The 12082-nt window shown below is 33.4% G+C and overlaps 1 protein-coding gene across 1 annotated transcript; it reads left to right on the forward strand.

Annotated features, from left to right (window-relative positions):
- The first annotated feature begins 1110 nt into the window (after positions 1-1110).
- On the forward strand, positions 1111-9579 carry LOC148618038 (uncharacterized). The gene is made up of 3 exons (XM_088585863.1): positions 1111-1225; positions 5753-7422; positions 8383-9579. The coding sequence occupies exons 2-3, from the start codon at positions 5756-5758 to the stop codon at positions 9353-9355; spliced, it is 2640 nt and encodes an 879-aa protein (XP_088441989.1). The 5' UTR covers positions 1111-1225; positions 5753-5755; the 3' UTR covers positions 9356-9579.
- Positions 9580-12082: the final 2503 nt, after the last annotated feature.

The following is a 12082-nucleotide window of genomic DNA, read 5'->3' on the forward strand; positions in this document are numbered from 1 at the left end:
TTAGCAATTTTTACTCAGCCATGGACAAATAAAATAATTGTTCCCCGAAATGTGGAATATTCTTTAAAAAAAATCTTAAATGATTTGTTCGATTGAGTTTTATTACAGACCTGTGGTTTTTCTTTGACATACCGTTGGCAATTTTATGTATTTTGTCTTTGTTTTGTTTTGCTTTTTTGTTTGTTTTTGGTATTAATTACCGTGATTATTCGTTATAATATTCGACCAGTTAGCTAGGACCTTATATAACTTCAAGTATTTTAAATATAAAAGAACAACAGTAAAGGATATGGTGAAACTCAACGCTGAAATACACAGCGTGTATATAACCAAGGAGTTAAATGTTTAACTCCTTGATATAACCTAGACAAAAAATATATAATAAATTCAGAAATCACCAAAGGGTCTTAACCCAGAAGCACACCTAAAAGTGTACTTAAGCTCTGATGGGCCCCGACAACAAAAGTAATAAAATCCACGGTCATGTTCAGGACGATGACACTTTTCAAAAAGGGACTTTTCGGAGCTAACCGATCTAGGAATACTTTAATTTTTTTTGCAATTATTATTTTAATTGGCATAACCATCTTGTAATGGCGAGTTTGAGCTAATAAAGTATTTGTCTGTATTTGTATTTGTCTTTGTATTTGTATGATGTTTCTATGAACCATTTTTCCTGTTGTACTTTTTAGAGATGTGGGGTTCAGACCATTATGTGATGTTTTGTGCGCTTTAAAATGTTTACTTTTGTGACAGGTTGCAACTTTTGGATGGTATATTTTTCAAAATATATTAAGGGGGTACAAGTGGCGGATATAAAATAATTCCTCGAAGGATGACCACTTTCTAAGGAGGGTTTTTTTTCTTGATAATCAGCGAAACTTCTCGAGCATGAAGTTTTGATCCGCCTAGGCAACACTTTTGTGTACATGTATAAATGTCGGCCTGAAAAGAAAACTAGACTCTACAATAAGTTTTGTTTGTATATTTTAACCGTTTTGTTCACAAAGCAAGTATTTCTTTTTTATTTGAACCCGTTTAAACGACACGAAATATGTGGTCCTCCACAGGGAGAATATTTTCTGTTGAACAGATAAAACAGCCAATCAAATCCAGTATCCTCTGACGTCATCCACACAGACTGTAGCCATGAAGAATGTTTATCAAAAAGTGAAGCGATTAAACATAGACTCTTTTGTTTAATAGATAGTCTAAACAAAGCGAGGTATGCATATCCTAAGTAGAAATTTAGATTATCGTACACAGTATAGTTGTATATTCAGTATACGCGAAAAACAACGAATAGCGTGTAGAGAATACGAATTTGCGGTGTAGCATATAATTTGACCCGGATTAATAACTTTTGGTTCCATTTACCTTTTTGAGTTCCAAGGCGTCAACTATAAAAACCCTTGTCAATTCCACATTATACTGTTTTGAACTTGAACAAATTAATAAGTTCAGTCGCGCTGATGATATTTCGTTTCTGATTCTCTTAGAAATTGCAAATTCATTAATTTAGCTAAAACCCAATTTTAAAAGCAAATTAAACTGTATACATAGGCATATAGTTTTCCAAGTAAGCATTTTCATACATTGTACCTGTGATTCCATTAAGTGGCTTGGGACATCAACATTAAATCATCATAACTTACATTTTTAAGATAAGTGAAAAATTCTTTTTATTCCCTAAACTACAAATAAAACTATTTTTATCTATTGACTTGTTAAATAATATTCTGTATTAAGGCTAAATCACCATAAAATTTTAATTGCAATTTTATATGAAAATAGAGGTTTAAATATAAATATTACTGCAAATTATTTTCCAAATAAAAGACTTGTAAATTTACATACAAAATATGAATATTTTATCAAAAGGAAACATGTTACAGAACAAAAAATTGATGTAAAATTACAAAGTTAATATGAAGAAGGCATTCCCTATATCAGTGAGTCACGGTGAGCTTTACCATATTTGTACCCTCTGTGCGAGACTCGTAAGAATAGTATCAGATAAAGGGGTGAGGGTCGGATGAGAATTTTTGTTTCACAAGTGTAATATTTTTATTTATAATTCAGCAGCAAGCGAAATCTGCCTTGTTAAATAATAAGGAAAATTTTTTTTTTTTTTTTTTTTTTGATCAATGAGTAAACAGGCTTCTTTTATAGCATCATCCTTTTCAGTTTTTTTCAGTGGGTCAGATTAATTTGTACAGATACTGGAAATATTACAGTTCTCCACAAAAGGTGGAAATATTTTACGCATATCATGTGTCATAAACAAAATTCAGATGCAACTGACAGTGTAAATTAAAAAAAAAAGAAAACTGTTGCCTTTCCTATCTTGGAAAAGCTATGCTTCAATTTGGATGGTACAGTCAAAGTAATATTTTTTTCCGAGGCTGATTAGGTTCTTGACAACAGCAACAGTGGAACACTGGAGCTACACATATGTACCATACATCCACCTTTTTCCTGAACTTTTTAAAAACACATCAAATTCACTTCTTTTAATAAGTCAAATAAAAACAGAAAAGACTCGAAAACTATCAGTAAAGATGAAGTTATTTTTACTAAAACGTGATCTTAACCTATATATTTTATTTTTTTTTACTTTAGGAATAGGTGAATTTTCTCAGTAAGAACAGTCACTTTTTGTTACTTCCAGGACGTCTCATTTTTTTTTTTTTTTTAGTATATTGGGGAACCTAAAGGACAATTAAGATAGTACATGCAATAACAGTAGAGCTCACACCATTTTGTGTTGCTCACTATAAAGTTTTGAAAATTGGGTTGTTATCACAAAATTGTTATTTGTTTATTTGACACTTAATGGTATGCAAATTAGTGAATATTATATCACTAATGAGATTGGTGACTAAAATAAAAGAAAATGAAACGCATAAAACATGTTGTACAAAGACACATATTTACTTACATTTCTCTAATTTAAAATCTTATGACACATCAAAGCTAATGAGAATTTGAAATATGTTTTTTTTATTCATTATAATCACCTAAATAAGCACTATATTTATATCTTATGCAATCTCTTCCAATATTCTTCATTCCCAAATTATTGAAAAATAATAATAATTGACACTTATTGAAAGAAAAATATGTCTGGTGAATAAATATAACTGCATTCCAAATTTTCAAAAATGATTACACCACAATCCAACTTGGTCCAAAGCTGTTTGTTATATTTTGAACTGACTTGAAGTAGTTCAATCGAAAAATAACATGAGGTTAAACCTTAAACCCTCCCAAAGAAATGTAACTTACTTCTCAAGTAGTTAATGAGGCTAAATTCTTGGTCCAGTCAAATCCCACTTTTCACATATTTAATTTTGTTTTCATGGTGCTAGTTCAGGAGTTGTAGTAAATTCATGTGTGGGAAACCCCTTTTCCACCATCGCTAGAATTTTTTTTGAGAATCCATAATATCAGATCCCTAATTTTCGTAGTACATTTTTTTTTACTTCTCTATCAGTTAACTCCTTTGTGGAGCATATTAGACAATATTATTAACAAAATATAATGATGCATTCAATGATGATGCATTCAATTAAAGTAGACCCGTGCAGGTCCGGGCGTCAAAAGAATAGGCCTGCAGCAGCACTAAGCTTGTTGTAAAAGGCGACTAAATAGTCCTCGGAAACTTGGCCGGGGGCTAGGGCACTCTGCCCACAGAGCAACTGGGTTGTGTGCCCCAGGTGGTGGAATGGGGTACCCCTGGTGTGTTGCATGCTGGGGTTGTCAGGCTATAATATGGAAAACCTGACTACAAACCATAGTGGTGCACCGTGTTGGGAAAAATGCCACATTCCTCGCACGTTAAAAAAAACCCTATTGTGGTATTCTCCTGGAGTAGGAACCATAGGGCTCTGCCACAGGAGGCTAAATTGCCCGACCCTACCCACCTCTCCCTATTTCCAGTGGCAATCAAAATTTGTCAACCCCATTGTCCTTGTGTCCCGTCCCTTTTTCATTTCATCATCATTTCATGTCATTTTATCATCAATTTCATGTTCATTGTCTGAATATAGCTGAAATATTGCTGCTCAGACGTTAAACCCCAACAAACAAACAAACAAATCAATTTAAGTAAGATAAGTCATAACAATTACATTGAGCATCTTTGTTTTTGGTCATTCTGCAAATTTATATAGAGAAAAAAAATGTATGTAGAAGTTTTGACATAAAACTATTCAAGTTAAAACAAGATACATTTTGATTTATTTCAAAAGAGATTTTTCAGTGGGTAGACTGTTCTGAAAAAATGTATGGGAATTTCAGTTTTTTTTTTAAATGACATGAAAATATTGATGACCCCGATTTTTTTTTCTTCTTCAAAATATAAAAGAATGTCAGATAGGTATTCCTTTCTTAATTTTTTAAGAAATTCTAGAAGCAAAGAGCAAATTCCCTGTATAATCTAAATATTTTATTATAAATTAGATAATGAGCATAAGTAATACTTTGTATCAAATTAAGTTATTCAGTTAAAACATCTTTACAATCAAGCCTTGGCAAGTTTGTGATAGTCAGGAAATAACGTTACTGTGGCAGATTGATATATTGCAATATTAAAATTTCACAGGTTATTAAACCTTTATGATTCTTCTGGAATATTTGGCAGCTTCACATTCAGCATCTTCCAAGGCAAATATTTTAGCTATCATCTGCCTAAGACCGGTTATATTGCGAGAACAATTTAAGAAACATCGCAACATCACTTTCAACCAATCAGATTTTATAGGCAATAAATCATAATCACACAACAACCAATCAACTAGTTCAATTTACATCATCCAATGATATGATATGATATTATAGGATTATTGCATGAATACTGGTGAATATTGTCCCGAGCAGAATATTATATTGCACGAGCTTGCAAGTGCAATATAATATCCTGCGAGGGACAGTATTCGCCAGTATTCATGCAATAACCCTTTTATTATATAGTAATAAATATTTCAGTTAACATTATACTAATTTGTTGGATATAATGCATTTGACAACGTTGTATGTGTTTTATTGCACTAGTTCATATATGATGCATAATAAATAGAAATATATATGAACTATATAGTGCAATATGAATTTATGAATGTTTGATAAATTGTAGTAAAATTGAAAGGAATGCATTTTTTGTTTGTATTATTTGAAAGAAAAATGGAATCACAATAACTGTCACCTAACACAGAAATATGTTGACCCATATAAAGAGGTCATTGCCATTTTTATAACAACCTGTCAATATCCTGTTCAGCCATTTTTTTAGCAGACGACAACAGTGCAATAAATTTAAAAACATTGCATGCTTTGTTCTCTATTGATTTGAATAGGAAAATATTTATTACTATATAATAATGCAAAATATTTAGCATGGTCCAACTTGATCCAAGAAGTACATAAAACAACCAAATCATAGATAATATATAACTTTCATGGTTGCTTATTTTTATGGATTCTGTTAAGTGAACATATTTGTACATGTAGTTATCAATTTTCATGATTTTTAAAAAAGTGTTACAAATTCATTTTGCAGGTACATTTCAGTGTTATCTGTCCACTGTGAAAAACTCGGAAAATGTAAACTGGTACTCCATTAAAATTAGTACTTTTAGTACCTATTTTATAATTAGTTGTGAACTTATTTTGCAATGAGTCTATCTAATGTGGTTTGTTTCTTTATTTGAAATTAACACACATGACAAATGACCATATTTTCTGGTTGTAGAAAATGGAAAATAATAGTGGGGCACAGCTTGATGCCAATGGATTGGACTTGGGTGACTACATGGATGTTGTTACAACATACAAATGTCGATTTTGTAGTTTCACTAGTTCAACGCCACAAGGAATCAGCTACCATGTTAAAAATATACATATACAGCAACCAACTCAGCAGAAAACTGAGACCATTCAGATCAACAACAGAAAGATTCCTATTGATACTACACTCACTGTTGACATGGAAACAGGATGTGTCCAGATTCAACCTTTGTCCCAGAATGACCTTGATAATAACAAGGTTGAAGTTATTTCAGAACATGCCTCCCTCACAAACTTTAATGTCTTGGAAAGTTTGGATGAATTGTCTTCTGCTAGTGCGAGTGAAAAGGCACCAGTGATCACTGCTTTACAGTCAAGTGAAAGTGTATCAATGAGTGTTGAGGCATTTAGTAGCAGTCATGAGGCTGCCAGAAGTACAGAAAATAATTTAAGCAATTCATCCTTTAACATAGAAACTGTCCCAAGTGTTTCATCTGGCAGGCAAGGAAACACTGATGGTAGTATTGCAACACAAACAGTTGATGATGATAGTCAATCAAGTTTTATTTTAGACGACAAGGTCTCCTCTGAGTCAACACAAAATCAACCTCCAATTACAAAAGAATTATTTTTGTGTGGACAGTGTAGTGTTGGCTACAGCAGTATTGAAGAATGCAAAACCCACATGGTTGAAGATCATGGTATTCAGATGGAAGATCCTATTGATAGTAATATTAAAATCAGTGTTGGGACTCAGGTGGAAAATACAGCAAAGAGACCTGGACGAAAGAAAAAATCAGAGGTAGCAGCTGAAAATGTACAGGAAGAAAAATCTCAGATTGAACAATTCTCTGATTCTGATTGGGAGGCAGATAAAGATGATTATTATATTGGAAGTAGATCACGTAGAAAAATTCGTAGACCCAAAGCTCTCACTGATGGGTATTACATGCCTAAGGGCAAAAGAAAAGTGACTTACACAGAAGATGGTGAGATTGAAGATGAAGAGAACTTGCCTGCACCAATTTACCAGAAAGTTAAAAGACCCAGAGCAGAAATTGTGGAAAAATATGAAGAGAAATGTTCTGTTGTGGGATGTTATGCAAAGTTCAAAACCAAGGAAAGCCTGGAAATACATACCAAATGTCATGTCGAGAAAAGTCATAACTTTATGTGTCCTTCTTGTAATGAAATATTTTCAAATTGGAGGACAGTGCGATTTCATATGTGGAAACTCCACAAGATTGACACAGACTTGTTTGAATGTGATATTTGCCATGATTTTAAAACTGACACTATGAGTAAACTATTGGTTCATAAGGAAATTCATAGTGAGAACCGTCCTTACACTTGTCATGTGTGTGGAAAAGGTTTCAGACAATACAGTCAAATGAAAAACCATGAGGCAATTCATTCCAACGAAGATACAACAAGAGGTCCAGAGCCAGCTAAGCATAAACGGCAGTGTGATATTTGTAAAAGAGTATTTGCAACTCAGAAATGCATGATGGTCCATGTTGAAGAAGTTCATGGTAAAAATAAGCCATTTAAGTGTTCTTATTGTGGATATGCTACATCTAGAAAGGCCATGTTGATCTCACATGAGAGGACACATACCAAAGAAAAACCATTTAAGTAAGTACAGGCATACAGCTGGTACATGTAAATCTAATGCAGCCATTATTGTTCAAGTAAGTGTAGGTATTTAGCTGGTAGATCAGTGCCAGAATCAGATGGGGGATGCTAGGGGTTAGCACCCCTCCCTTTTTATTGGAAAATTTGTCATATGTAAAATTGTGGCAAATAATGTCCTAGAACCCCCTTATTTTTAGGAAATTCGGCTGACATCCCTCCTTTTCAAAGTGTCTGGATACAGCCATATTCCGGTAGATCAAAGCCAGTCAAAAGTGTTCAATTAAGTACAGGCATACAGCTGGTAGATCAAAGCCAGTCAAAGTGTATTTTTAAAGCGTAATGTGAGCAAAGATACCACGATGCTGAATCGAAAATTAGACTGTTTTTCAAGTTACAAGGTGATTTTTTATGTGAAATATTTTTTTTTGTTTTTTGTAGCAAGTGCATCAATATTTACAGGAATTCAAAAATACATGTAATAATCTTATACACATTTTAGTAGTGTATATAAAGATTTGAAGTACAAAAAAGGTAAATGCAAATCAACACAAAATTGTACTGACAAAATGGTTCAGTTGCTTACAGTAGATATTTTTAAGGGCAGATAATTCACAATTTTGAAAAAATGCACTCCGACTGTTACAAAAAATTTTTTTCACTAAACCATAAAACCTTGTTTTTGGAGTAGAATATATGTAAACTGTAGCTTAGTTATCTTTAGGCAAGTCAAAGTGCAATTTGTTATACACGAATATTGTATTTTTTACATGGAAGGGGAGATAATTCAAAATTTCTAATGTGCATTCAACAGTCATGGGGTTTTTACACTTTCACACCAGCAGATGAGATTTTATATTTTAAATTGTATGCTCTTCTGCCTTTTACAGTAGATCAAGATTTGTTCAGATTATTTAATGTATATTTTGGTTTTTTTTTCAACTTAATGATTGTATTTTTCAGATGTGAAGTCTGTTCCTTTGCCACTGGAGACCACAACTCTCTTCGACGTCACACAATGAGACATACTGGCCAGAGACTGTACAAGTGCAGTTGTTGTCCCTATACATGTATACAGGCAATATCAATCAAAATGCATATGAAAAACAAACATCCAAATGCACCAGGAATTTTCTGCTGTAACGAATGTACCTACAGGACAGTCAATGAACAATTCTTCAAAAATCACATAGAAGATCACAAAAATGGGTTAATTACTGAAAAAGAGCAGCATTCTAATACACGATCAAATGAAAATGTACAATTTACTATTCAGACTTTTAATGAGAATGGTATTCAGCTTCAAGATATTATTGAACTGCAACAAAATGAACTTGAAAAGACTAGACAAATGATTGAAATCCAGCTGCAGGTACAAACTTTAGACTCTGGCGAAACTCAGATAAGTGCTGAAGACTTTGCCAAATTGTCTAACTGTGAGGCACTAGGAACATGCAATATGACTTCTGGGCAGCTTATATCTTTCATTCTAAATGCAATAGCACAAAGTTCAGGCGCCAACGTTGGTAACTCTGTTGTACAGGTTGTCAATGGCATTCAAATAACAGTCAATTCATCTGCTTCTAAAGATGGAGTAGCTAGTCACAGTGTAGTTCTTCAAATACCAACTTCAGAAGGTGTTCCGATTTCTGACAATCAGGTTGTTTTAGAACCAGTTAATCAGTTATCAGAGATTCCAGTTCAATCATTGACCTTTGATGATGTTGATGAAGCGGGTGATGAAGAAAATAGCACACAGTCGAATAATCAACAAGTTATTATGACACCTCAGGGAGAAATAGTTAATTTCGTGTCCAATGCTACAATTGATGACCTGGCTAAAATCAGCTGCATTGTAAAGGATGGGGTGGTGTTTGACAGTACTGGGACTACTGTTGCTACCGCTGATATGAATGAATTAAATAATGCCTTGTAGTACGATCTTTTATTTAATGATGGGCACAATAAGATGGTAATTATATCTGTCTTCCTCTCTTTTCAACATAAAATCTTGACACATGGCAAAGTTTTGTGGACTGTTTTACATTTCAGACATAAATCCTTTCAGTTCTTACATTACAGACAAAAATCCTTTCAGTTTAGTAAACTGAGTGGTTGTATAACTTTGTTGGACAAATTAAAGAACAATTTTACCGTGACTGAATGCAAAATTTTTTATGATGGTTGTGTTTCTTTCTTCCTTTTTTGTTTGTTTGTCTGTTTGATGGCTGTCCTGTATGTATGAGTACTTTCTGAGTAACTTTCTGATGAACCTGAACAAAGTCTGGTTGAATTTTTTTGTGTTGCTCCCCCTTCAAATGTCCAATGGTTCTAAAAGCAAATATTTTAGGCCGGTTAAATCTGAAGTTTTTTGTCATCTGATTTTACTAACTTTTCTTGATGGTTCCATGTATCGTTTTATGTCTAAACTTCTGTCAAAATAATTTAAAAATTAAAAATTATTTTTTACACAACATCAATCATTATTTGATCGATATTTCTTTATAACTTTGCAAGATGACCAAAAAGATGTTTCAAGATACCTCCATGTATAGGAGGCAGGATCTACCACAGAGGGAGCAGCATTGAATATATTGACTATTAATATCTGGGCCTTTCAGATTTTACTTAAAGGTGTGCTTATATACACATGTTGAAGACCTGTTGGTGATCTCTGAAAGTAATTGCAAATTAGATGGCCCAATAAGAATTTAACAGAAATTAGCACTTGATAACTGGGAACCTACATTTCTAGATCTGAACCTCTTTTCTAGATTTCTGGTTCTGACCATGAAGCGGTTGTTGACATAGTTAATAGGCCATGGCTATTTTGCCGGGTCCGGTAAAATATCTTATATAATGTTATTTGGCTATTTTGCCGTCAATATTTAACAAAAATGCAAGACTTCATGCATACAAAACTTTATAAATATAGAACTGATTATAAATCTGGAGTTATGATGTAAAATGAAATGTTATAAAAAGTCACGAAATTTTTTAATGAAAAGTATAAAAATAACACATATATTAAAGTATAATAAGAGTTCTAATCATTAGAGATATACAGATTTTTCGTCATCAAAAATGGTTACATGTAAATACGTCAAAATTTTGAGAAAAAAAATTCAAAAATTTTACACATAAAGTTAAATAGAAATTCTAGTATTTAAAAATTGACACAGATTTCTTTAAATAAAAATATAAATGTTAAATACTTAAAATTAAGATTGATTGATTGATTGATTGATTGATTGATTGATTGTTGGGGTTTGATGTCCGAGCATCAATATTTCAGCTATATCCAGGCGATGAACATGAAATGATGAATGAAAAAGAGATAGGACACAAGGATAATGGGGTGACAAATTTTGATTGCCACTGTAAATAGGGAGAGGTGGGTAGGGTCGGACGATTTAGCCTCCTGTTGTGGAGTCCAATGGTTCCTACTCCGATGGAAAACCACAGAAGGATTCTTTGAAGTGCTAGGAACGTTGCATCTTTCCCAACATGTTGCACTACTATGGTTTGCGTTAAGGTTTTCCGTATTATGGCCAGACGACTCGAGCAATTAACATACCAGGGATACCCATTCCACCACCTGGGGCACACAACCCAGTTGCTCTGTGGTCAGAGCCCCTAGCCCCCGGCCAGGGTTCTGAGCATTATTTAGTAGCCTTTTTCGACCAGCTTAGTGCTGCTGCTGGCCTATTCTTTTGACACCCGTACCCGCCGGTGCTGTCAAAATAAGGAATAAAAATGGATAAAAGTTTTACACAAAAATACAAAAATTGAAGAACAATAAGAATTCGAAATGTTTACATATTTATATAGGATGGTCCAATTTCTGCTTAAAAATGTTATACTTCTTTTAAAGTCATAAAAAGAAATTGAAATGTACTCAGTATAGTTTATATATTAAGTCAGATTCTTTCATTTTTTAAAGGGATTTTGTGAGGGATGCGTGGATGATAGAGGGGTTCTTGTCATTTATGCCTGGGAGACGATGTATGAGAGAAAGAATGGCAGAATTGTGAGCTACATGTACGTTAACATGACACGACTACAACCTAAGTCTAATGGAGTCATAGCTTCATAACTTCAAGTTACCCATGCCCGAGTCTATCAAAATAATAATTGTCAAAATATAATCTTATAAATGCCTTGTCACCTTGTTCTATTTGCTAAATACATGAATTGGTGTCAAAATGTATTAGTAAGTGTCGTTTTCATCAATTTCATGCCATGTTAGTTAATTTTTTTAATGTTATAAAAAGATCTCATAATTATTTGACAATCCATCATTGTAAGTTTGATCTAAGTGTTGTTTCCTTATCGTAATAAAAAAAACTACAGAATATTGGAATTGAATGAATGTTGGGGTTTAACGTCCGAGCAGCAATATTTCAGCAATATTCAGACGATGAACGTGAAATGGATGATTAAATGAACATGAAATGATGATGAAATGAAAAAAAAAAAGATGAGACACAAGGATAATAGGGTCGACAAATTTTTATTGCCACTAGAAAAAGGGAGGGATGGGTAAGGTCGGGCAATTTAGCCTCCCGTAGCGGAGCGCAAAGGTTCCTATTCCTATCGAATACCACAGCAGGGTTCCTTAACGTGCGAGAAACGTGACATCTTTCCCAACACGGTGCACCAC

Source organism: Perna viridis, chromosome 5, assembly GCF_037379345.1.
Source record: "Perna viridis isolate PV_CMFRI_1.1 ecotype Kerala chromosome 5, ASM3737934v1, whole genome shotgun sequence".
Lineage (NCBI taxonomy): Eukaryota > Metazoa > Mollusca > Bivalvia > Mytilida > Mytilidae > Perna > Perna viridis.

What these genes read in the sequence shown, in the direction of transcription:
- LOC148618038 (XM_088585863.1), top strand. Translation starts at nt 5,756, where the DNA reads ATGGAAAATAATAGTGGGGCACAGCTTGATGCCAATGGATTGGACTTG. An exon ending in ACCAAAGAAAAACCATTTAA is followed by an intron (nt 7,423 to 8,382) that starts GTAAGTACAGGC and finishes TGTATTTTTCAG; the next exon opens with ATGTGAAGTCTGTTCCTTTG.